The sequence below is a fragment of the Biomphalaria glabrata genome, chromosome 4 (genome assembly GCF_947242115.1).
Source record: "Biomphalaria glabrata chromosome 4, xgBioGlab47.1, whole genome shotgun sequence".
Taxonomy (NCBI): domain Eukaryota; kingdom Metazoa; phylum Mollusca; class Gastropoda; family Planorbidae; genus Biomphalaria; species Biomphalaria glabrata.
The window spans coordinates 5,672,241-5,699,964 of NC_074714.1; the positions used below are offsets into that span (position 1 = coordinate 5,672,241).

Below are 27,724 nucleotides of genomic sequence, written 5' to 3' on the forward strand. Positions count from 1 at the left end.
TGAGCATTACTCACATTAATTTTTTCCAATTAGACATTAAGCTTTCCATGTCCAGAAATTTAGCATTGTAGAACGGGAAATAAATTGTCTATGACAGTTCAAAGTGTGTATGCATTTTTTTGACGCACCCTGTATATATATATATATATATATATATATATATATATATATATATATATATATATATATATATATATACACACACACACACACACACACATATATATATATATATATATATATACACACACACACACACACACACACATATATATATATATATATATATATATATATATATATATATATATATATATATATATATATATATATATATATACAGTGCTTTTATACACACACACACACACACACACATATATATATATATACACACACACATACACACACATATATAAATTATATTATATAAATTATATTTAAATAAAAAAGTAATGTGTGCATTTGTTTATTTTAATGTTGGTGTTAACCTGCGTAAATGCATATATTCAATTAACAAAATACGTGTATATTATAATTTTATTTAGGTAAGTGACCAACTCGATTATAAAAATGACATTCATTTATACGAAATAGTCACCTCCCTGTTTTAAACAGCTAATTGTTTTTAAAATGAAGTATTTTAAAATGGTTGCATATCCAATTTAAAAAAAAAAATGGTCCGCTTCCCGAAGATATGTACCGAAACGTCACACCAAAACTTAGAAGCAGCAGAATATCTGAAATTGGATTCAAAATTTAATAGTTTCGAAATTTAAACTTTTCAGACGAACGGACGGACAGATAGACCAAACCAGACTAATAGCGGGTTTTCCCCTTTGATTAAAAAAGCCTTTTTCGCAGAAAAAAACTACCACTAGTGGGTGTAAGATATGTATTTTATTTTTAGAGACTAAATCAAAAAATGACGTTCTTTATTTTATTACAAGATAGCGTTTATGTTTTATTACATAGATCTGGGTTGTTACTTTCCTTAGTATGTAACACACTGTTTTCAAAATATGTGTTTGATAAACACAACTGCCAAGGACACGCGAAGACTCGAAATGTAGAGTCGAGTCTCTATAGCGATATAAAATCCTGTAATTTCCCTAAATTTTTAAACAAGAAATAAAGCCGTAGATATTGGTCTGTTCGGCAAATTTCAGCTGTGCAGTTGTGCTAGTAAATTGTCAGGCCAAGACTCAAAGCCAAAGCGTCTTCTGGAAGCTCAGTTTAAGGAATTTGTTTTATAATCTGCATGCTTTTTATATTTGTATTCAAATCTTAATGATAAGGGATTTTTTAAAGAACAGTCGATTATTATTATAGCTTTTATATAGCGCTACTTTCATGCTTATAGCATGCTCAGAGCGCTATGGTCCAATCTCATTGGTGGAGGGGAGGGGTATCTAGGGGGTATCTAGGAGTTGGTTTTCCGTGCTGCCTTTAGGCGCTCAGAAAACACAACTCTGCCCGAGTCGGGTGTCGAGCCCCCTTCTAGGTAGCCAAGCCAAGCCAAGTTCAAGCGCACTTAGCCTCTCGACCACGCTTCCCATCATCAAATCATTTATAGCTTTTTTCACTTAGATCTAGTGTTTTTTGTTATTGCTTTTTTCCCAATAGAACTAGGTGTAGCCACGGTAATTTTAATCACGTAGTTGGTTTTAATCTCACACGACAGAACAATTTTGACAAATCAGGTTAGTATAGTTAATCATTTCTTTCATACTAATATATACCAAAAAAAAAAAAAAGGTTTTATAATATTTTTTTGACAAATCAGGTTAGTATAGTAAATCATTACTTTTATACTAATATATACCAAAAAAAAAAGGGTTTTATAATATTTATAAAAACAAGAAAACAAAGATTAACTTGTCTTATAAGAGTACAAACTCGAATAGATCCCATTCTTCAACCCTGAGAATTGCTCTTAGGAAATTGTTAATTTAAAAATTATTGAGTCTGCCTTAAATGGATAAATACTTACGCGATGTCATTCTCATCGTCAACTGTACTGAAATCGACTCTTATAAGACTGATATATAAAAACTTTAAAAGATCCACGTTGTCAGTGGCATTGTACTGTACTAGAATCTTAACATTCCCAAAGACACCATTGTTTCATAACAGCATGCGAGTTTTCTAGGGGTTTATCTCACACTGTTGATGAAGGTCGTTGACTTAGGCGTATAATAAAATAAGATTATTAACTCTTTCTCTCCTAACTGATGATACTAGCGTTGATTTCACCAGAATGTGGTAAATAATTACGGAGAGAAAGAGTTAATAAGCTGCCCATTCATAAACGTATTATATATTAGTGCTTAATATGATTTACGAATATCTAGAGTGTTAAACTGATATACCATCAAGGAGTATAGAGGTATACATAAATCCTAAAAGAAAAAGTAACTGAACTTTGTTCAGCCCTTGTGTGACAGTCCAAAGCTCATCTGTCATAAGTGTGGAGCTAAGCTAAAAATATTGGTTTAAAATACCCATTGCTATTACGTGATACAAATGTTTGGTAGTAGATCTCTGGGCGACACTTTCATGGGCCATTCTTCCCTGACACGATAGCGAGGCTAGCTGAGCCTTTTCTGTTTTGTATCTGTGTTGTTATTTTTTTCCTTTTTAACATCAGCTTTGATAAAAAATATAAAAACAACTAAAACAAGGTATGTAATATCAGATTGATGTGTGAAGATTTGAACATTTTAATTAGTTTATTAATAATAAATAACCTTTTTCAACTAAATAAAAAATTAGGTACAACTCTTGTTACATGGTGTTTATATTTAATCATGACATTTTACGGGAGTTCCCCGAATGACGCAGACGTGAAATTTAAATGATTTCCGTTTTCATGTATAAGGCTTATTATTAGTAAAAGATAATAAAGATTATTATTATTATTATTATTACTATTATTATTATTATCATTATAAATATTATTTGAAAGGTGACACTAAGAAAGAAAAATATCTGAAAAATTTATTTTGAAGAAGTTTTGTTTCTGAAAGGAAAGCCAACTAATTATGTTTGTTAACAGCGCTGTACACATTAAAATTATAATAAGAATAATAATTATTTTAACCTTTTATCAGTGTACGTTTTGAGTTTCTGTTTTTTCACTCTTTTTCTCTCTTTCTTTTCTTTGTCTCTTTGTCTCTTTTTCTCTATCTATCTATCTATCTATCTATCTATCTATCTATCTATCTATCTATCTATCTATCTATCTATCTATCTATCTATCTATCTATCTATCTATCTATCTGTCTGTCTATCTATCTATCTAATCTATCTATCTATCTATCTATCTATCTATCTATCTATCTATCTATCTATCTATCTATCTATCTATCTATCTATCTATCTATCTATCTATCTATCTATCCATCCATCCATCCATCTATCTATCTATCTATCTATCTATCTATCAATCAATCAATCAATCAATCAATCAATAAATCAATCATCTCTGCATAATTATATATTCTTTCTCTCATCTTTTTATCTTTTATGTACATTTTTGGCAAGTTTCAAGGAAGAAAAACAAACAGATGTGTCACTTTCACCCCCCCCCCTTTTTCCTGGAAGGACTAATGAAATAGAAGCCATTTCGCCCTCACAGACATAGAAGGAAGTACGTGGCAGCAGTTGGCCGCTGGTAGAGAAGAGTACTTACGAAGGCCGCGGGCCACACACTTGAGGCTAATAGACAAGAAAGGCGTAGAAGACAAAAATACATTTTAAATAGCCCCCATTCTTAATGTTCGAAATAAAGCCAAGTATTGGGTAATTTGAGTGGAGCTCTTTTATTGCACGAAAATTTTGAATTGCCGGATTTAACCATAGTGACCAAGAAGTCATGGAAAGAGAAAAAGTAATCTACGATGTATATATACAGGTCACTAAATAGCAGGGACGGGCTTAACAATTGTTGGGCCCTATGCGAAACGGGTTTTGCGGGGCCAAGTTTGGGTCGGGAAGCGGATAATAAGTGAAATTTAAGAGTTTGTATTAGAAAATAAATTCGTCTTTGCATTTTATTCATTCTTTACTACGTACAGAAATACTTTATGAGCCTCGCGTGTAGCAAAGTCATAGAGTATATCATAATAATTCTGTTTCCTACATAGACCACGCTCAATAGCAAGAATTACCAAATGTTTCAATCTATCTTTGAGAATTGTTGACCACAAGTAATCCTTCATTAGTTCGAGGCACTATAAGCTTTTTTCACCTGATTACACATTTACGGGTAATGCATAATGACTTTTTTTATATATCGCGCGTAGGATTGGCGTTTTCCATATTGAATGACACCCCGAAATGAAAATTTTTGTCTATATATTTCCGTATATTTTAAGGACTTTTTCGTATAGTTCGTAGTTTCGGGAGATTTCCAGGAGCTCCTGGTAAATCGACAGGAGGGCGAGGGAAATCTGTTTTAAGTTATAATATGGTTTAATTTAATAATTTATACACCTTGAATTAGCGCGGGTCCTATGAAAGTGCGGGGCTACTGCGGTCGCATAGGTTGCAGTGGCCTAAGGCCGGCCCTGCAAAAGAGCGGCGTATTCTACGCCGCCAGTCAAGGAGTTTTATATATTATTTAATACGCATTCCATATGTCAATCTAGTCATGCTTGCTAATCAATGACTTGAACTCTGCTATGTCGTAGTTTTTTTTTGGCTGATTCAGGCAACCCATTTCTTTCTCTAATGGCACTAGGGAAGAAGAAAAGGAGCATTTCTACGAATTTGTTCTAGCGTATGGAAAAAGAAATGTGCCTTTATCGTTGTGTCTGAGGAACTTAAGATGAGCCTTCATAATTAAGGTTTAATGATTTTATTTAGATTTATTTTTTCTTTGAGTTTAAAATATTAATTGACATTTTTTGTATTTTCAGATTCAATGAATATAAAAAGAAAAACAACCATTAACTAAAACAAAACAAAAAAAATGGGTGTAAATAAATTGAAAAGATACAAAAAGATGCATACCAGCAAAGGAACTAAATTACCAAGGGATGTGTTGAGAATGAAAAGCGACAGAAAGTTCAATTGCAGAATAGCTACATTAAAGAGCAATTTTCCCTCAACAGTCAAAACGTTGAATCAAAATACTTTCTCAAGAGCAAACCATCTCCAAAGAAAAAGAAAATCTGGGTAAGAGCATCTCAAAACAATGGTGAGTCATGCAGAGATTACTGCCCAATGACCGTGGTACATCTCTTCGTTTTAAGAACCAAAGACTAAATAATGGGCTTATAACAAGGGTTCTCAACCTGTGAATCGCGACCCCCTTTGAGGCTCGAATGACAATTTGTAAGGGTAGACATGTCTGCTGATATTTTTGATCAGGTATTTCAGGAAATAATACCTTCTCCACTTTCAATATTTAACATCCAGCTTGATGAATCCACAGAAGTTGCAAATTGTTCAAAATTAATGGTTTACTTGATTGTAAGGACACGTTTCTGTTTTAGAAAGATTCTCAAAAAACAACCTCTCCAGTCCACACTCTACAGCATGTGATATATTTTATAATGTTGGCGCATTTTTAGAAAAGTATAAAATCTCTTGTAAAATGTTTTGTGATTTTTGCTTTAAGAATGCTTAAATCTCAGTCTGGGCTTCAACGCTTAATACAAACAGAATGTCTAAAAGTCACAGAAACTGACTGAATGATTCATATATTAGCAACTAAGACACTGCAACAAAAATTACACCAACAGCTAAAATATTATTCTTTTTAATATCAGTTACATAATTCTCGATCAAGTGTTTGTAGCAATTTCTCTTTATATCTGAAATAGTCTTAAGCTTTCTTCTTCCATTTCCAGCAACATATCTTAGCGAAATATGTTTTTTTTACAGTTCTTTAGTAATCTATATAATTTTAAATTCAGAAGTGGACTTTATGAAGATGACAATCGTTGTGATCTATTAAAGAATGCCCCGAGAATTCCTGATCCGGTGAGGCAGAATCAAGCTCAACCTTCGTACTGATGTAGGCGTGTTAGCAAATACTGTCGCAAAAACATTCCTGTAATTTTGATTACTTTTAGTTATTTACAGTATATAAGAAAACATACAAGGCAGGTGTCATGTCATCTCAGTCGCACATTTTTTAAAACTTTTAATACATTACCCCGCCTACTCTATTACTGTAAAGCATACAAAAAAATGTAATAGCGAATCTTTATTGAAAATTGAAAAAGATACTTAAGTAGATCGAAGTCACATGACCATCAAGTGTAAAGTCAAGTTCCCCTTTCAGACCTTCTGGTCTATAGGGCAGATGATGTAAATGTCATCTGTTTCTTTGTCGTACGGTTAATTTCATGCGGCCAGCACAACAACCGACTGACTTTAATATTCCCCCAACTAACGTCAGGTACCCACTAGAGCTGAGTGGACTCAGAGGCGCCCGAAATTAAAAAATTCCAGTCTTTACCAGGTTTCGATCTCGGGACCCCCGGTCTAGTTCGGTGCCGCTCTGACACCGCGCCTCGTAACTATCAAGTGTATGTCAAACTAACCTGTCAATGTTGTTGACCTACTTAAACTGATATCAGAGCCGCTTGTAACCGACAAAGGTTACATTAATTTTAGAACTACATAACGATATATCTTATTTGTTTATATTAATGTTCATATTCTTGACGACGTCATCACTAAGAAATCTGGTGATTGTTAGAACCTATAACAGAAGTACATCTAAAGCACTCGTTGCGAGACAGCGGGTTACAACTCGGTTGACATATTCGCACTCACCCAAGTTATATTTTTTTTGAACAGATATAGTCTTGGTCAAAACAGGTGTTTGTTTTCAAGGGGACACAGCAACAATAAATTGTAAGCACGACTTTTTTTTCTTTTAATTGTAAATCAATTACTTTTTAATTTGATTTTTAAAGTTGAAATAGAAAATAGATAGATGCCAATAGCATCATAAGCCTCTAAAAAAAATACAGAAAATCTCAAAAGATTTTAAAACATGAAGAACTTAAATCTACATAAATAACAAATGACTTTGAAGAAAAAAAAACTGTCTGTTAATAATACCTCCAGTGCTTAGCAAATAGTTGACCCAATTGCGGTCTTTACGAGGGGGGTCCTCTTAAGTATGCGTAAAACACAAACTAAATTATTAATCTTTTATTTTTTTTTAGACTTATTTGCTATTTAAAGTCTATACCGTATCATTATTTTTAATGTTATCTATAAATTTTGTGTTCTAGTTGTGACTATCTGTTTTATGCAATAAGAAACATTATTACAAAATAATATTTCTAATTATTTGTCATTGAACTAAAACAACTTTTGTTTAAGTGCATAGTAAAAAAAAAAAGTTAATTTCACTGTAATACAAATATTTACGTAATGCTACATACATAATAGACAAACGGTGCTTGATAAACGACTTTATTTAATTTGCAGGGGTTCACCTCCAGAAAAAGATTTCAGAAAGTCACTTATTATGAGACAAGGTAATTTAACCAGACTATTTGCTCATCTTAAATAGACTGACACTTACAGGCACAGTTCTCTAAACATAAAAAAAAAAATAAAAAGTCATCTTTAAGAAGATTCAAGAGGTGGGAACCACACCTTAAACAAAGTGATAAACTGTCAAACACAACGTCATTATAAAAAATGAAACAGAAAAGTCCTCTATAAAAAGTCAAAGCTTATCTAAGGGAAAAAAACTCCGCGCTTGCAACTATATCTCATTGTAATGTAGAAGTTATTTCCCTTGATCAACATCAAACAAAATAATTAATGACAAACTAATTGGGTAATTTAAAAAAAAAAATTGATTCATGTTTTGTTTAGTTCAATAAATAATTTTTAAGGTTTCAGCTTGGTCCGATAACGGACGTGGGAGAAATAACGTGTAAAATTATATAGGGGGGCAAAACACTACACATTTAGCATATCTGAGAAAAACAGAAGGATCAATTTCCCTTAATGGTATTAAACCAAATAACTTATTACCAGAAATTAATTGACTACAGGCCTGTACGACTTGGCGACGAGCTATTGGTCTTTACAGCCCACAGGTTGCTACGTAGCAGGTCAGTGGTGTGGCCTTCTATATTGAATTGTCTCGTTTCAAATCGTTCCTCACTTTTTGTTTTTATAAATACATTTAAAAAGCGATTGCTTAGATACCCCGCTCTTGCTCCTCCATCCATTTCCAACTGGTCCAGACAAGTGATAGGATCAGAGCCTCTTGAGAAAGCTCAATGCATGAAATTGTGTTGCACAAAAAAAAAACAAATGGTAAAATAATTATTTCTAATCAAACAGATTTATTATTGTTAGTCTAGATTACAAATTTAATTACATGACTGATCTAAACTAATTGATACACTTGGGAAGCGTGGTCGAGAGGCCAAGTGCACTTGAACTTGGCTTGGCTTGGCTACCTAGAAGGGGGCTCGAGGTTCGACACCCGACTCGGGCAGAGTTGTGTTTACTGAGCGTCTAAAGGCAGCACGGAAAACCAACACCTAGATACCCCCTCCCCCCACTGGTCAACAAATGAGATTGGACCAAAGCGCTCTGAGCATGCTATAAGCATGAAAGTAGCGCGACATAAAAGCTATAAATAAATAAATATAAGCCTCTTTTTTTAAATAAATGTAATGCTACTTTTTTATATATTGCAGAAGATGACAATAAACAGAAGAATCTCACGTCATTAACAGAAGAAATGTCTGAGAAAAAAGGAAAAATATTTCATGAAGATGGCCTTCAATCAAAAATTAAATCATTATGGGAAGATTTGCTTTCACTTAAACATTTTCGTATCAGGACTGAAAGTATCCAGTGCTACTTGGTGAGTCAACAAGTCCTACCGAACCGGCCAGCTCATTTAGATGGAACCGAGTGGGCCTATTTTAAGTATGAAATGCTAAGACTGCGCACTTTTATCACCTACCCAATGAATGCCACCCAATCTTCTTTAGTTTTGGCTCGAGAAGGTTTTGTTTACGTTGGTTCTGGATCAGATGACAAGGTCACGTGTTACACTTGTTGCGTTTCTAAAAATAGCTGGCTAGAACAGGAAGTAGTGTCAGAAGTTCACAAGACGATGTCTCCAAGCTGTTCAATGGTGACCGGACTCAACAATGACAATATACCAATTTACATGAATAATGCATTGTCATTTGATCTTATAATGAATAAACTTAATGCCAAGTCTTCAATTATAGAAATGGATGCCGCCCCTTTTGCTAGTCAGGAGTGTGTAGCTAAAGCCAACGGAAATAGTTTGTCAGAAAATATAGAAAAACACCCAAGCAACAACAAGAGACCTGTAAAAGAAGCAATATCTTCAAACAACTCATTCGCCACATTAGAACATGCATCTATCACCATGCCTCCCACTGTACAATTACCCCCTACCTCGGCTCAGACTTCCAGCCCAGATCTTGTGTATGCAACGTCTTCAAAGGAAGAGGACTACCCAACGCTCCAAGAGACGAATGAATCATCTTCGTTAGCTGACAACACAGAGAGAAGCTCTATAGCAAGTACAAACAATGCAATGAAGGACACGCTGTCCGGACATAACACAGCAAGTAACAGCTCCAGCATCCAGGCGGACACAGTGGCTGCACAAACTGTTACTACAGGCCCCAAGAAGCCTGAGGCTCAAAATCCAGCTACCAATAATACCAGAAATGGCAAAGGCCCAACTTATTCAGAGCTTGGGATTGTTACAGAGAGACCCAAACGTCCAGAATATGCAATAAAAAACGAAAGGATAAAAACATTTTCCAACTGGCCTACGTCACATCTTATACAAAAGGAAGACCTGGCAGACGCTGGATTTTATTATGCAGGTATTATTTCCATTCCTACTATTTGTAATGCATTCTGTATATGCCATTAAAATTACAACCACACAAATTTACAGTCCTAAACATTAACTTGCGTTTAGTGTTCTTTATATTTTGTAAACATTTTTTTTTCTTGCCATACACAATGGGGCCAGTTATTATAAACCATTTTTTTTTTTTAAAAAAAAAAAAGCTTACGGAGACTGTGCCAGGTGTTTCTTCTGTGGTGGTGGATTAAGAAACTGGGAAGATGAAGATGACGTCTGGGTAGAACATGCCAGGTGGTTCCCCAAGTGTGCTTTCATCAGACAACTCATGGGACAGAATTTCGTTGACGCAGTGCAGGAGCTTAACAAAACCAAGGACAAGGTAGGACTTAAGCAACATAATGATTATTTGTCCTCTTTGATTAAAAGAGGAATTTTTTAAAATTTATTTTGTCTATTTTACTTGTATCATTGTTCGAAATTAGGTTTCCATTGATTATAAATTAGAAAGATGAATGCAACTTTTTGTTATCTATTTTATTGCATATTCAATTCTTTTACTTAAAGATTTCTTTTCAAATGGTAATTGAGACAATGGGCGGGTCCCCTGCTGCTTTTCAACTAGGTAAGTTTTCATAAACACTAATTAACTTTATATTTTTATATGTAAGGCTTAGGTGCCCAAAATCAGCCAAACCGCGAACTGACCGGCCAATTCGCAAAATGGCTAATATGGCCTCACGTTGATTAGACATGTGCTAAATGGCCGGCCAGTTCGCGAATGGTCCAGCCAGTTCACAAAACGGCATAGAACGATTGACCAGAATCGGAAGAATATGGTTATGAGTAGATTTTTAAAATTAATTTATCAAATCTGTCAAATGGCTTCATTTTAGAAAATAATTACCTTCTACCAATACTTGATACAACAAGATGCACTTTTATGAGATTTTGTATTGCTCAGAGAGTTTGTTATTTTTATATTTGCGTCAATCTGTTAAGGTCATGATAGTGTAAATACGTTAAGAGTAGCCTTGGCCGCCGGTCAGTTACTGTGAAGTCGAGGGCATTTTTTAATTTGAAAAGAACTAGTACACGAATTTTGTTATTTAGTATTTGTTACTTTAATCATGTCAACTTTATTAAACAGCCATTAATGTGACTTTTTTTTAGTATACTTCCTGTTATTGATGGTCATTGACTTTTATCCACCAAAATGCTGGTATACAAAACTAAACCTCTGTAGGCGTATTATATCTCAACTAAACAAAAAAAAGTAACTTCTTTGTCGACAATAGTAAATATAGCGTTTATTATAATATAGACCAAATCAAGTTGATATGAGATAAAATAAATGTACTAGACTTTTTTTTTTACAAAAATCAAACTCACTACAATAACACAACCCTTTAAGTCTCACGTTCTGGAGTACTCTCTCTTAAGACCAAACGAAGACAGTGCCACCTATCTTGAACCATTCACAAACAATAGTTAAGCTCTTCCCACCGTCACCATAGAAACAGATACACACCCAGTACATAACACGTACTTTCTAACTAAAACGCACGCGTACAGAAAACTTTACAACAACAAAGCAATAAAACCGCTGTGAGAATGCTACAAAAAAGAATACGCAGGTTGGAGGGAAGGGCCTTCTCTGCGCCTTTGGCCTGGTAGTATTGCATCAATACATCGGATACTTTGCGAAGTGATCGGTCAAAGTAACATTAACACTGATAACTTCCAGTACATCGGACATTGCCCACACGTCTTGGACACACTCAGGGCTTTGACCACAACACATACATTGCTAACTAATATAAAACTGGGAATGACTAAGCTATTAGAATTATAACAGAACAATATTGAAAGTATTTATTTTCCTTCTAGACAGTAAAAGCCAACCATTAAAACGAGACGCTGCTGTGAGAGCTATGATTGAGTTTGGATATAAGGAGACACAAGTTTTGGAAGTTGCAAATCATTTAAAGTCACAAGGTAAATTTTGTTTCTTCTAACAGAGAGAATATGTTTTTATTTAGCAAAGACAAGCACTCTTTTGTTCCCCCTGGCAATCAAATCATTAAATAGAAACTATCTGATATAAACTTTTCCCATGTTAATTATGAGTCTGGTGTGAATGTAAATTTTGGTTTTATTTAATTATAATGTTTTGTTTGGTGTAATTCACAAATTGTAAGAAAAATTTCTTTATGGATATTAAAGATTATTATGATTAATATTATTTTTATTGAAAAATGCCCTTCCTAAATATTATACTATAAAAATTGATAGATAGGTTTTGTCACTTTGGAGACATATTTTCTTATCACAAAAATAATTAAATATCTTTTTTTTTTTCAGAGAATGTTATCATGTCTGCCGATGTGCTACTAAAAAAGTTGACTGAGGAATCCGAAACAAATCCACATTTAAGCAACCGACAGTTGAGAGCAATGCGTAAATCCACCACAGAACAAGATCTGGGTAAATAATAAGCATAGGCTTAATAATATAACAGTAGTTTAAATATATGCTTTAAATATATTTTAAAGTACACATTTACAGATTACTTCATTATTAAAAAAAAAGACAGATGATTGAACAGTGGCACATTAAGAAAGATATTAAAAAAAAACTAACAAACAAAAATATATTACAATTAATTTGATTGGAATTTTATATACTGAGGAAAAAAATATATTTCCATTATTCATAGGTATCTGTTTATTTAGATGTACGCTTTTGTAAATGACATTACAAGATAAGATAATATAATCTTTATTGGAATCAAAGGAAAATTGAATTTATTATATTTTGTTATATTATTATCAGAATCCATTCGCAAAATAAAAGAGAGAAACAACGAACTACGCCAGCAGACGATGTGTAAGATCTGCATGGACAAAGATGTGGAGGTGGTGTTTCTGCCCTGTGGTCACCTGGTCTCATGTGCTGAATGTGCAGGAGCTCTGAAAGACTGCGCAGTCTGCAGGAAGCCTGTCAAGGGAACCGTTCGAGCTTTTTTAGGCTAGCTATTGCATCAAATAATCTAAGTACAGATTTAGTCCAGAGTGAAACAAAACCACAAAGAATTCAAGACAGTGTTGGACTATGTATCAAATTATAGAAAAACATGTAACAACCTTTGTGAGGATGACAAATTGTGTCTGGCTTGATTAGCAAAATATTCCATAGCGATTGCTTGTTAATTTAGCATCATATTAAACATGAATATCGAAAAGAAATAAATAGTTATTGGTAATCGTTCAATTGTTGAAGAGTGCTGACAAGGGCTGCTCACGTGATCTCTCTTTTTTTTTTAAAGTGAGAATTATATCGGGGGCACGGTGGCTGAGTGTTGAAGCGCTCTACAACCGCATCGAGAGGTTACAGATTCCTGGTGAAGACTACAATTTTTATTTTGAGGATCATTAGGGTGCCTCTGAGTCAACTCTAACCCTAATGTTGGGAAAATGTAAAGGCGATAGGTCGTTGTGCTGGTCACACGACACCCTTGTTAAACTTGTCCACATAAACTGGTAACATCATCTGCCCAAAGGATCGCTAGGTCTGAAAGGGAAAATGTACAAGTACTTCCAAAAGTCTGTCTAGTGAAGCCTCATTCCTCGAAGAGGAAATTGCGCCTGGCGGCTGCTGAGGCTTGTACTTATTTTGATTTTCATTGTAGTTCTGCTAAATAGCATCTCTTCTATGGTCTTTCAAAAAATGAATATTTTACGCTATTTTACTTTAGAAATACATTTTACGTTGTTCTCTAGTATATCTAATGTATATTATAGGGTAAATGGACATTATTTTGCACCATTCTAGTCGCAATTGTTGTCTCAGCTGCCAATGTTATATCGATTGGTTCAAAATGTGCAATGGGCTTGAAAAGTTCTGCATTTAAACATTAATCATTAAGGTCTTTCTTTCACCATCATATCTGTCAAATGTCTAAAAAATATTAAATCGCTGCAATAAAATTAACAACAAAAGATGCTTTAGGCTAATTATATAAGTGCTAAAACGTTAAAAACAAAGTCCAGAAAAGCTCTTCTCTCGGTTTAGCTCTGCAATCAGTTACACTTTTACTTCTAATCAGGTGTGGTTTTTAAGAGTACAATTTTCTTATATTATTAACTAGAGTAATTTCATTATTTTCGTCTGTGATCTTTTATATAATTGTTATTCAATATTTTATCGTATATTTATATTACACAATATATTTTTTTTTACTCTGTGATTATAGAAATGTATAATAGAGATGAAATCAATACTTTTTAATATGTTTGCCTTATATTACCTGTTGTGTTAACCAGCTAGTACATATGTATATCCAGCATTCATCTTTATTCATGTCATAATCCGTTGGACGGCTGGGGCATCCCTCTCCTTCCAGTACTCTCAGTCTTTATCCATAACTAGAATCTCTTTAATCGAATGGTCCGTCCATTGTTTCATGTTTTCTTCCAATATTTAACTCTATCTAATCTTATTTCTCCTGGTACAATTCCTTGCAGGAAGGCTTTTTCAAGCCCCTTAAAAATCTTCAGATAAGCTTATAAAGTTTTAGTTTTCCTTTTTGTGACAGTGGTCAGTCAACAGGTCATCGTAGGGCTCAAATACCTCTGTATTTCTGTTTAGAATATCTTCAGCTGTAATGAGTTAATACCTAGGCACCTTGTATTAGAAATTGATTCCAAGACTAGGTTCCTCCTCTCTGTGTGGATTAGTTGATAAATGTCTATTTGCACTAAACAAATATTTAATTTCTCAGATCAATAACATAACCCAAATATTCCAGTGTGTTGTTTGTGTGTAATATTACTTTATTAAATGCCATATTCTCAAATCTTCAATGTGTTTCTCTTTTTCTTATACTTGTCTTATAACAAGCAGCACAATAAAAGATTTAAAAAAAGGCCAAGTTCACTTTTACGAAGCTGATACCTTTTTGTAAGATCTATTACTTCGCTCTTAATATGACAACATAAAAAGACAGATTCGAGTTTAGTGATAAGTCTATAGAAACAGAAGTCTTTGTTACAGCAATACAGGACAGAGTAATTAGGCCCAAAAAACTACGTCCTAAAAGTCAATGTCGACTAATGCCGAAAATGCGGACATGTGGGTTGAATCGAACACACAATTGCAGGATGTTCAGCCCTATTAAAATCTGCCTACCTAGGTCGCCATAACCAAGTTGCAAAATGAATACACCAACACTTGGCTTTGACATATAATTCGATCAGTAAGGATGCTCTTCAATATTACAGATACTCGCAACAAGAGGTTCTGGAGTATACTGATCACTTATTGTACTGGGATAGGACTATTTAGAGTGACAAAATAGTAGATTTTAAAAGCCCTGATCTGATGTCTACTTATAAAAACAAAGAACAAAACAACAAACGCTAACATTATTGATATCGCTTTACCACTGTCTCATTATATATGAAAAACTGAAATGGAAAAACAAAGAAAATATTGGAACCTAAGATTGGACATTAAGCGTTTATGAAAGTTACCTAAATTAACAATATACCACATTGTTATATCAACCATGGGGATAATGACAACTGATCTCAAAGATACCTTCAAGATTCCTAAGATTTTCTTTGCCTGTCAGAGGGCGGTACTGCTGCAGACCTGGCACGTCATCAGAAAATTCCTCAGTGGATACTGATAAAGGGACTACAATGTCTGTTACTTCTCGAACGAAACTAGAGTTTAAAATATGTTAGCATTATTGTTACTTTATCAATGGCTACACTAGGGTCGGTGTGACCCGGTGAGGTAAACTCAGGCTGTCGACACCTAACCCCATCAACTCTCCTTGGATTTTTCACACAAAATAAAATTCCCAATAAAACTAACGTTACTTTATTATCTTTGTTGAACCATAGCTAATTATCTACATTCTTTGATTGATACACGACTTTATGGAAAGATGTGAAGGTTTATGTGAGATTTCGACCAAAATTCTTGGCAGCGAAAATGTAGAAATACTACATCCATAATTGCAAAAGTGTAATTTTTCATTTGGGTGTCCCCTCCTGCAAGGTGTCAACTGGTGCGACCTGAACCCCCGCAGCCTTTTAGTGCCGTTGCTGTCCAATACACTAATAGAATGTATGGTTTCCTAATAAGAAGATTACTTTTTAAAATATAATAAATGACTCCTGATTTACACCAATAACAGTAAACTCAGGTGTACTGCAAGGAACTGTCTCAGGCCTGCGACTGTTTGTACTAGTTTCTACTTTACATAAATGGCCTAACTAATGGTATAAGTTCAGAAGAAAAATTAAGACTATTTACAGATGATGGCACAATAATGTAATAACTTAAGGGAGGCAACTCAAGGAGGCAACTATGTTTATTTACAGGGACATCACAAGCACACAAAAAACAACATCTGTGTTTAGCACATTCTTTTCACTTCGGCTCTAGACTTGAGCGGACATCGTTCTCTTCTTCCTAATGTTGATATCCTTTTCAGTCCAGTCTATAACTGCGCACCGTCTGCACTAGCTTACAAGGCGGTGCGCTTGGCAGGGTTTTAACATTAAAAACAACACAAGGCCGGCCGCAAAAAAAAAAAAAAAAAAAAGCTTTACCGTTCAGCCACCGCGCCTCCCTTAAGAAATGTAATATTAAAATTATATAAAATAATCTTTTTATGTTTATTTTGTTTCATTGTGGTTTAAAACAAAATAACAACAAAAATGTGTTTTAGATTGGTTTATTAAGAAAGCAATAACAGAAAGCCAGATACAAAAATAGCAGCATGTAAAAATAAATAAAATAAAACAAATTATAGCTATTAGCCTATATAAAATAAAAAAATTATGGCTTTTATATATCGCTACTTTCACGCTTATAGCATGCTCAGAGTGCTTTGGTCCAATCTCATTTGTGGACCAGTGAGTTGGGGGGTGGGGGTGGGAGGGGGTATCTAGGAGAAGGTTTTTCCGTCCTGCCTTCAGGCGCTGAGTAAACACAACTCTGCCCGAGTCGGGTGTCGAACCTCGAGCCCCCTTCAAGGTAGCCAGGCCAAGCTAAGTTCAAGCACACTTAGCCTATTGACCACGCTTCCCACATGTTTATAACATGCTCATGGCGCTATAGTCCAATCTCATTATCTTATCTTATCTTATCTTATATAATACAGACGTTACTTCAAAAAAAAAAGAAGACGATTACGTCCTACGTATCATGAATTTAGTCATGCATGTCAACCAATGACTTAAATTCTGCCAAGTCACTGGTTTTCCTGGCTAGCTCAGGCAACACATTCCATTATGTAATAGCACTAGGGAAGAAGGAGTATTTGTACAAATTTGTCCTAGCATATGGAAAGAGGAATGTGCCTTTATCTTTGTGTCTTTCTGAGTATAGAAAGTTCTATTTGTATAGAAAGTTCTATTTGTATAGAAAGTTCTATTTGTATAGAAAGTTCAATTTGTGTAGAAAGTTCTATTTGTATAGAAAGTTCTATTTGTATAGAAAGTTCTATTTGTATAGAAAGTTATATTTGTGTAGAAAGTTCTATTTGTATAGAAAGTTCTATTTGTATAGAAAGTTCTATTTGGGTAGAAAGTTCTATTTGTATAGAAAGTTCCATTTGTATAGAAAGCTCCATTTGTATAGAAAGTTCTATTTGTGTAGAAAGTTCTATTTGTATAGAAAGTTCTATTTGTATAGAAAGTTCTATTTGGGTAGAAAGTTCTATTTGGGTAGAAAGTTCTATTTGTATAGAAAGTTCTATTTGTGTAGAACATTCTATTTGTAGGATACAAAACACTCATGTCTCTTACATCTGAACACTTCAACTAATTGAGTGTTCTGCTAGTAAATGTGTTTGTTTTGACTGAGCTGTAATTTATCGTAATAATAAAACAAACTCGGTTGCTGGAAGTGATTAAATATGTAGATTACAACTGCGGCTGCGTAGTCACATGATATACTGTAAAAAAAAAGAGTAAAGTATAGTTACCCTTTCAGACCTTGCGATCTATAGGTCAGATAATGTTAAGGTCATCTGTTTCTTTGGCGAACGATCAACGAGCAGGGTGCCATGTGTCCAGAACAACGACAAACTGCCTTTACTTTTCCCCAACTATATCCAGGTACCTATTAGAGTTGAGTGGACTCATGGGCGTCCTAAAATCCTGAAATTTCCAATTCGAACCCAGAGCCCCATGATCGGAAATAAAGTGCCTAAACCGTCAGCCACCGCGCCTCCTATATTGTGGTCTGATAGTGTGTTAAATGTTTTTGTGATCTCTACTTGAAGGATTTTTTTGGTAAACTAGAATTATTTTGTCACCTAACTTTAACTAAATTTAAGGCACGCAATGAACTGTGGGTCATCAACTTGAAGTTTTGAAGTTATTAAGACAAACTCTACCCTATTCAATTGTAACAGTCTACTCCTCAATCTCCGGACTCCACGAAAAGCTTTATTATTGACTAATTCAGTGGATTTATATGAAGAACCTAAGAAGAACTAAGTCAGTCGATAACACAAACCTGACACATAGAGTGGGTTTTTGTTTATATTCCACAATGAAAAATTGGTCTTTGAGAGGAGAAAGGTTCCACCAAGACAATGCTACGGTAAAGATGAAACGATTGAAGGAACAGCTTACAGTTACTGACCGTGAAAAGTGGAGGGATTAGGTCATGCGAACTGTCACAACACACCTAGGACGAAAGTCAACGGACAGGCAAGAGAGATGAAAGGTTGCTAAATTCAACGCTTCTACCTGATTCCATATTATTAAATGAATACAAAATAATATAGTTCCGTAAACATAAATTTCCAATAATTTGTCATAATACAAGTAGGCCCTACATAAAAATTATCTTTTTTTTTCCAACCAACTGGCTATATCCTGGAAAATTGTATAGAAATTGTATATTGTACGCTAAGAGAGAGTGAGTGAGAGAGAGAGAGAGAGAAAGAGAGATAGAAACAGAGAGAGAGAAAGAGAGAAATAGAGATAAAGCTTCAAAAATAAATTCTGCGTTGTATAGGAATATCTTCATAAATAAATACATAGCTTTTTTCTTTTTTTTATGACGCAAAATTTGGAAAAGCGAATGTGAATCGCAGTGCTTTGAGATTTTAAAATTTTAAAATCCAAATATTTCCAATTTCTATACCGATATTTTAAAATTTTAAAATCCAAATATTTCCAATTACGATACCGATATTTTAAAGTTTTGAAATCCAAATATTACCAATTTCGATACCGATATTTTAAAGTTTTGAAATCCAAATATTACCAATTTCGATACCGATATTTTAAAGTATTGAAATCCAAATATTTCCAATTTCGATACCGATAAAGAAAAAAAAAGATTTTCTTTACGGGGCCACTTTTTGACTGTGTACATCTCATAGAATCTTTACAATGTGGAATTAACAAAAAATCTTAGTAATTAATATCTTAGTTTGACCAATAGAAATTGATATTTAATAGAAAAAAAATATTTAAAGCACTAATAAAAATTTAGAGGTTTATGGGTGAAAGGAAACATTCTATTTCCCTTGCCTCTGACCACATCTATGACGAATCGATACATGTTTTTGTTATTTGATATAAGCACGTAATATTCCGATAATTGCTGTTTTGCAAATCTTGCACTCAGCTGAAGCATTGACGCATTGTGAGCAAGCGATGAAGTGACCACAGGGCAGAAAGACAAACTCAACTTCCTTGTCTGTACATACCTTGCAGCTCGTCCTCATTCGTAAATTCTTATTTTCCTCCCTCAATCGTTCGACGTCTGTGGAGTACACAATAACATAATGCCAAACATCAGGTGTGCTGACTGAAAGGTAAAACGCCAGCCATTCAAACCGAGGGGGTCTCCAATTTTCGAAGACGTTGATTATGAACTTCGGGCTCCCGTGAGTCTACCCAACTCTACACACAATAACATAATGCCAAACATCAGGTGTGCTGACTGAAAGGTAAAACGCCAGCTATTCGAACCGAGGGGGTCTCCAATTTTCGAAGACGTTGATTATGAACTTCGGGCTCCCGTGAGTCTACCCAACTCTACACACAATAACATAATGCCAAACATCAGGTGTGCTGACTGAAAGGTAAAGCGCCAGCTATTCGAACCGAGGGGGGTCTCCAATTTTCGAAGACGTTGATTATGAACTTCGGGCACCCGTGAGTCTACCCAACTCTACACACAATAACATAATGCCAAACATCAGGTGAGCTGACTGAAAGGTAAAACGCCAGCTATTCGAACCGAGGGGGTCTCCAATTTTCGAAGACGTTGATTATGAACTTCGGGCACCCGTGAGTCTACCCAACTCTACACACAATAACATAATGCCAAACATCAGGTGTGCTGACTGAAAGGTAAAGCGCCAGCTATTCGAACCGAGGGGGTCTCCAATTTTCGAAGACGTTGATTATGAACTTCGGGCACCCGTGAGTCTACCCAACTCTAACGGGTATTTGAGATACGTAACGTAAATTAGAAATTTCGTGTTTTAGACCGTGACGGGAACACGTTGGAGACCGTCTGAGTTTGTGTGAAACACATTTAATGTAATTATGTGTTATAAGACTACTGAATAGACATTAAAACAAAAGAACTTTACTTTGAATTAATTGGAAATAGTCTAATGACTAGTTAATATTCATGTACACATTGATTAGATTTCGTACCTTTTTCGAATAGCACTAATTCAAACTATAAGAGTTACGTATTCCTTATTAAAAGTCTATACTATAAAGATACGTGAATAAGTTTAACAATAAAAACCAGTGGCGTCTTTCTTGTCGATGTCACCTGGTGCGGTTAGCTCAGGGTGTCCCCACCCCCCAAACCAACTTTTTTTCAATATGTTCAAATAAACACTAATGCTAGTTAGTTCTTTTTAATGGACCAATACAGTGAGCTGATTACCTACTTTTATTGATTGTTACTCAAATGTAAATAAATGTCAATGCTATTATAAAATCACACTGTTTATGGCATCAAATGTTATTGCAAATTTTACAATGGTATTTAATTAAAATTAGGAACAGACTTAACATCACTTTTTGACCACGTTTCTTTTGTTATACTTTGAGACAGAAATGGTATTATATTGTGCTGTGTCATTTACACTTAAACTACCATCTAGATGTGTCTAGTCATATTTGAGCATCTATCTAGAGATTTGATTATTATTATCTTTTCCGATGTGTCTTCTTGTCGAGAAATAATTTTTCCAACTTGGGTGTTACCTCAAAAGGGTGTTTCCCGGTGCGGACCACATCTCTCGCCCCCTCAAGTGACACCACTGATAAAAATTATATAAATATATATATATTTTAATTTATAAAGACTTGCCAAGGCATTACATTTTTTTTGTTTCATAGTACATAAAAACAATTATACTTTTGATGAAATGTTTAATTAATTAATAAAAAAAAAACCTTTAATGACATTACCCAAGTTATCAGATTTCCTTGGAACTGAAGGACTGTCAAAAAATTGCCTATCCTCAGACATAGAAGATTTCCCTTTTTCCCGACACCTTAGTCGTATGTCATCTGGTGTTAAAAACTTTCCATGTCCTGTTAGATCAAACAGTTTGTGTATCACGTGACTCAAATTGTTGTTTTAAAGTTTATGTCAATCCCTTCAAAAATGTAAACGTTACTAATTGTAATTAAATGTCATCATCTGCCCTATAAGATAGCAAGGTCTGGAAGGGGAACTTTTACTACGATATAGGCCAAACCTCCTGATGGACGGTAGGGGATAGTGGCCAGTTCGAATCTATGACAATATGATAGTCAGAAATGCCGACCACATGATCACATGACCAGGGTGAGCTATTTTATTAAATACGCACTTTATTAGCAAGAACTGAAATTCAATATATTTATATATTATTTTTAAAGTTTCATATTTATACAGATTTACTAAAATGAACAAAACACATGCAAAATATAAAAATCTATATAAAATAAACCCTTATCTAAAGGAAAGAACTTCGCCTTTACAACTATATTTCTCAATATTGTAGAATTTTTTTTCTTATTTGATATCAAACAAAATATTTATTTAAAAAAAATCAATTACCTAATTGGTTAATGTTTTTTATTGATTCATATTTTTTTAGGTACAATAAATATTGTTTAAAGTTTCAACTTGATTGGAGAATAGGTGTGGAAGAAATAACGTGTTCAATTATATAAGAAGACAAAACCCTACATATTCAGTCGTATCTATGAATACTGAAGAAAAGTTTTCCATTGTTAATATCAAACAAAATAATAAATTTCCATTAATTAATTGACTAATTTGTTGATTCCTTTTATTGATTCATGGAATTCGTACATCATTAAAGCCTTCACGGCTGAGTCTCGTTTAGAAGTGTTGCCTTTGAAACAGAAATATTGTTAATTCAATTCAAGATAATTTAAAAACTTTATATAAAACACATATTTTTTATGATTGTTCACGTGCTCAGAGTTCTCAAAATATGTACTTTTAATGTATTAAAATAAACTTAGGTAAAAGTGGTTCACGTATTTAGCGTTATATCTTAATTGTATCTGTCTATATTTAGTTAGGTCTCTTACTTAGGTCTAAAGGAGAAACACGCCCTCCCGTAGCACCAGTTTCCATAGCAGAGGTTGGCTGAGGAAGATGATAATAAAGAAGATTTAATAATTTACTAAAGCTAAACTAAGCTGAAAATAATAAAAATAGTATATCAGACTTAATATTATAAGATTATTCAAAAGACATATAATGCTTTTATTACAACTCATGAGGTAATGTATTATTTAGAGGACAGTGGAACACAAGAAAAGAGTCAAAGAAGAAAAGCAAGGCAGCAAGCTCCAGCTGGAATAACCTGCCCAATGTGCAGCCAAACTTTCCGGGCTCACATAGGTCTCATCAGCCACATGAGGAGGCACAAAACCCAAATCCAAAGCTTTCAGCCAACTGGAAGACAATAGTGGTCGTTATTGAACCACGATGTACAAACAAGGAGATCCTATGCCGAACAGGGAGTCGACCATTTAGTGAGGTTGTGACAGAGCAATGCATGAGGTTTGCGGGACATTCTTCCTCGTGAAAATGAACTACGCATAATAAGAGTTACGATGACATGGAGGCCATTACGAGGAAAGCGCAAACAGTGTCGTCCTCGTATAACCAAACTTTCATTGAGGACCTCAGAGCAGTGAACACAAGGAGGGAAGAGGCTTCAGACATCGCCAGTGACAGATCTTAGTGAAGGCAGCTTGCTGCCCAATGTGTCGAACGGCGTGGCAGGATCAAAGTCTAAGTAAGTACACACTATATAAGATTAAATAGATCAAATCAGAAATGATTCCACTTATCTAGCTCTAGCATTGTACTCACAGTGTTTGAGAAATATGCAAACCTTTTCTTTCTATTTGTTTTAATTCCGGTTTTCACAAACCTAAACTTTGTTTTGAACCATAATTATTATTATTTTGTTCTTGCATCAAAAAGTTGGTTGTTATTAAGAAAGAGTATTGAACCAGTTAAAGAAGAAACCCAGCTAGAGGCGATAAGTAATCTTCACGAGAACAGATTAATGACATAGACTGTTTTGTTGGTGGGCTAAACAAAAGTGTAAGAGAGAGAAGCATGAAACAACTCTCACTTGTTGTTAGTGTATGGTGTGTATGAAGATATAATGTTAAGGGATCCACTAATTCAGCTGACCAAAAAGACTAATGTAGAATTAATGCACACACCTTTTTTTTCGTATGGGCAAGTTCCTGGACTACGTCAACATAAGTCTGTCCCTTTATTTGTTTCACAAAACAACAAGTTGGAGAATGTAGTGCGTGTTGAAGCCAGACATCGTCTTCGTGTTCCCAATTAATGAACTTCCAACCACATACGAAACACTGGACATTTGCTGTTGTACTGTTACTTCCTAAAATTGAAACACGCATTTTGTTTAGAGTCGCAAATTTAAAAAATGTAAATAATATTAATATAATTCCAAATTAAATAGATGTTAAAAAAAGCAGAAAGCGTGCTCACCTGTGTAATAGAAGCCACTATCTGCCAAATGTTCAACTTTTCGTTGATGTAGCTTCGAGCAGTCTTTGAATGTGTTGATTCTGTGACTTCTATTCGCTAAGTCAACGCATATTGGTTTCTCTGTGCTGACTTCAATTTTTGTGAAATCTAAGCCATTTCCAGCTTGCTCGGCCACATCGTTATTTGTGCATGTTTCGTGCAACTCTATAGTAGTATCTGTTCCTAGCTTAACAGTGGAGTTTCTGTCAAATAGTAAAGCTGCGCTTCTAGGCCTTTGGGTAATAGTAGAGCTGTTTGCATTACAATTAATTAATTCGTGTGCTTTATTTGTTGATTCTTTCACATTTTCTTGTGATATTTTATCTATGTGATCTAAGCTGGAATGAACATCAAATGTATGTGGCTCAGAAGCCAAGTCATCCGAGTGCGTCCATGATGTTTCTGGTCCACGTGATGCAATAATCTTGATCTTACCTGTATCGTTTGATCTCTTTTGCGAGCATTGTCGTGTCTCTTTACCAGCAGAAACAAACATGTCTTCACCAAGTCTTCCTGCATTTAATAGACTGTCTTGTGCCACTGTCTGATTGTTTCCATAATCGTCTTCAGAAGACATATTTCTCTGAGTAGTCCTTGTGTCTCCTTGAGGCTCGGAAGTGAATGCATTCAAAATACTGATCTCACCAGCCTCATTAGGCACGTTGTTGACAACTAAATTGTTTAGAGTGCTTAGTAAATCATCGAATGGTTTATCTCCGGGGTTAATTGGTATATTATTACTTTCTGTGCCGGTCACCATGGGGCAAGAGGGAGATACAGTCTTATGGACTTCTAAAACGTCATCTTGCTCTAACCAATTACTTATTCTTACATGGCAACTGTAGCACGTGACCACATCGTCTGCTCCAGAACCTTTATAAAAAAAGCCATTGCGAGCGAGAGCAAGACATGATGTAGGTGAACTAACAGGATACTCAGTAAATGTGCTTAGTCTAAGCCATTCATTGCGAAATGCTGCTAGTGATGTAACAGAAGAGTTTCTCGAGTAGCAGCGAGCACTGGTACGCTGAGGAGAACATGTATCTTCAACCAGAGTTTCCATTGTAGAACAATGTGCATGCTTTTTACTTGGGCAAGACATTTTGTCTATATAACAGAATGTCATCTCCCTTGTCTACATTTTGGAACCAATGTCTAACAGCTGCAAAGAAATATATGAAACAATAAATTGGGGAAAGATAGAATTCCCAAGTTAGTTAATTTTGTTAAACAAATTAATTTTATGGGGAGGGGGTATAATTGCAAAGTGCTGCTTGTGTATTTTAATAATTAATTAATTAACCCCCAAAACTTTATTACTGCATTAAATATATATTTTCTAATAGATATCAATTTCTATTGGTCAAACTAAGTCATTGCAAAAAGAATTTTTGAAACATTCCAAATTCCATATAGTAAAGATTCTGTGAGATGGATACTGGCAGTGTACGCTAGCAGGAATTGGCTCCGTTAGAAAAACTAAAAAAAAAATAATTTTTGTTTTCTTACAACAGATTAGTTATTAGTTAACATTGAAAAACACAAAATCAAGCATTTCTACTCCGCATAGTATTGTTTTAGTGTTTATTTACTATACTATAGACGAGTGAATACATTATAAAAATAATTATACATAATAAAAAAATGGTGTCTTAGAGGTATACATAATATGTTATGATATAACACAAGGACCTAATAATAAATTGTATGATTCTAATGTCACTGAAACTCAATTATGTTTTTGTCTAATTCATTTATTTACTATCAGAAATCAGGTTCTCATCTTGATTCTTAATGATGACCTTGTACACTGATGATATTTTCTTGCGAGCCTAAAAAATAATATAAATATTGTTATAAACCTGGTGGTGGCACAGATGGGGGGTAGTGGTGTGTGTGTAGTCAGCCGACGCAAATCGCCTCAGGCAAGTGCTATACGAGCGGTCAACCGTGACGAGTTACGACGGTCAGCCGAGACGAGTGTCAACATAACGGTTCGGGAAGGATCGGTATCGTGAACCGAGCTCAGGAGCGTCACGAGGGATGTAGTGATGAGACGAAACTAGAAACGTCGAGCGATGTTCCGTCAGGTTCTAGAAGGCCAGCAGGGACCCTATATCTTGTGGTATAGAGTGGGCGAGAGAAAAGTGGCGTAAAAACTGGGAAAACGGTACCACGGGCAGGGAAGTCTGGCTAAACCTAAAAGGGCCCTCAAAATCGGACGAGTGGTGGCGGCTGAACAGGGAAGAACAGGTGATAATCGCTAGGTACAGGGCAAGACACTGTCCAATCGGTGCCTATTTTGCTAAATTTAAACCAAACTTCGATTCACGAACGGGATCGTCCGCCTCTTAGGCTGAAGGCCTTATTTTTATTTATTTTTATTCAAAACAAGGTTGTCTTGGTGAGAACATCCTGTTACGGACAGTGACTCGACTGTGGCCTTTATGCATTAAACTTTATTCAAGTCTCTAACGGTCTGGACTTTGTTCTTATAATTTCCTTAAACCTTCGATTTCTTTAAAACAAATGTCGGCAAAACTAAAGTCACAATAAAACTTGATAAGATATGATTCAAACTAAAAATCTAACCAAAATTCTTTTATGACATCTTACTTTGATTTTTTGGTTCGTTGTCCATTGGTAGGCTGTAGGTAGAAAATATTTTTTCTTCTCATCTTAAAATTTTTTTAGACTGTACAATGTCTTTCTTGCACCTGTGCTTCTTCTTCTGATTTCCACTTCTTTTTACTTGAGATTTTTTCAAGTTAATGCATGTCTGTAGCTAGATATCAAAATAAATGAAATTTAAAAAACAAAGAAATAATTCCTTTTAAAACAAAATTATTAAATATTCCTCTTTTTGAATGTCGTACCCACAGAAGACAATATTCTAGTTTTTCGAGCTCCCATTTAGCCATATCTGTGAATACCGAAGGATTTATTTCCCTTGTTGGTATCAGACAAAATAATCATTTACCATTATTTAATAGACTAATTTTTTTAAAAAATCTTTTCACGTATTACGCCAGTCTACGCCAATGAATAATTGTGCAAAGTTTCAACTTGACCCGAGAATGGGTATACAAACATTTTACCAGAAAGACAGACAGACAGACATAGTGAGTTGATAAAGCTTTTGCACAAAAAGAAATTTAAAAAATTGATTGGTGACGAACATCTTTGAAAGGCGTTAGACTGTCAATTTCCTTTTTTTTTTTCTTAGAAAGCAAGTTCAAGAGAAATCGGAAATTTCCGTTTTTACTTATAAGAATGGATTGCATTTTGACTACATGAATGTTCGTTTTTGTATTTATTAAATTTTTTTGGGCCATTCTTAAAATAACGAAATAAAAGAATGGATGAAAAAATGATTCTACAAATGCCTAAACTATAGTTCTTGGATCTCTTGTCCGCTTAAGGTATGCTTGCTCATTTGTAGAATTAATGTAGGAGTCATCTGTGTAGTACGTGTGTCAATATACGGACATTAATTTTTAAAAATTTATTAATGACTAAAATAGAAAAGGTATTTTAATGAACTAACAAGATCTACTCATAAATAATTCTGTATAATAATAATAATAAGATAAGATATAATAAGATAATTTTTATTGATCCAATCAAATGGAAATTCAGTTTGACTACCACAGCGTAACTACTGTACAATAACAATATAGATGCACACTTTAGATGCACATAGAACAACATTCACACACGATAAAACATACACACTCATAACCAGCGCTTTATAAATAGACA

At 34.5% G+C, this 27,724-nt stretch overlaps 2 protein-coding genes across 2 annotated transcripts; one reads left to right on the plus strand and one right to left on the minus strand.

Moving 5' to 3' along the window:
- The first annotated feature begins 2,545 nt into the window (after positions 1-2,545).
- On the plus strand, positions 2,546-14,713 carry LOC106061675 (baculoviral IAP repeat-containing protein 2-like). The gene is made up of 10 exons (XM_056025971.1): positions 2,546-2,681; positions 4,920-5,178; positions 6,814-6,870; positions 7,456-7,505; positions 8,691-9,869; positions 10,060-10,235; positions 10,421-10,478; positions 11,744-11,851; positions 12,218-12,340; positions 12,689-14,713. Exons 2-10 carry the CDS (start codon positions 4,973-4,975, stop codon positions 12,886-12,888), a joined length of 2,157 nt encoding a protein of 718 aa, XP_055881946.1. The 5' UTR covers positions 2,546-2,681; positions 4,920-4,972; the 3' UTR covers positions 12,889-14,713.
- Positions 14,714-16,588: 1,875 nt separating this feature from the next.
- On the minus strand, positions 16,589-25,780 carry LOC106061669 (E3 ubiquitin-protein ligase XIAP-like). Its single transcript, XM_056026239.1, has 6 exons — positions 25,725-25,780; positions 23,924-25,124; positions 23,629-23,813; positions 22,474-22,531; positions 21,334-21,459; positions 16,589-19,657 (listed from the first exon to the last, which is right to left on the minus strand). The coding sequence occupies exons 2-6, from the start codon at positions 25,086-25,088 to the stop codon at positions 19,461-19,463; spliced, it is 1,731 nt and encodes a 576-aa protein (XP_055882214.1). The 5' UTR covers positions 25,089-25,124; positions 25,725-25,780; the 3' UTR covers positions 16,589-19,460.
- Positions 25,781-27,724: the final 1,944 nt, after the last annotated feature.

Bases quoted from the DNA above. Each gene is read 5' to 3' on its own strand.
- LOC106061669 (XM_056026239.1), bottom strand. From the start codon at position 25,088: ATGACATTCTGTTATATAGACAAAATGTCTTGCCCAAGTAAAAAGCAT. The intron at 22,532-23,628 runs GTGTGTGCATTA...CATCTTCCTCAG, and splicing joins TTGCCCATACGAAAAAAAAG to CCAACCTCTGCTATGGAAAC. The intron at 19,658-21,333 runs GTAATGTCATTA...TGTACTCCACAG, and splicing joins AAGGAAATCTGATAACTTGG to ACGTCGAACGATTGAGGGAG.
- LOC106061675 (XM_056025971.1), top strand. From the start codon at position 4,973: ATGGGTGTAAATAAATTGAAAAGATACAAAAAGATGCATACCAGCAAA. The intron at 10,479-11,743 runs GTAAGTTTTCAT...TTTTCCTTCTAG, and splicing joins CCCTGCTGCTTTTCAACTAG to ACAGTAAAAGCCAACCATTA. The intron at 12,341-12,688 runs GTAAATAATAAG...TATTATTATCAG, and splicing joins CACCACAGAACAAGATCTGG to AATCCATTCGCAAAATAAAA.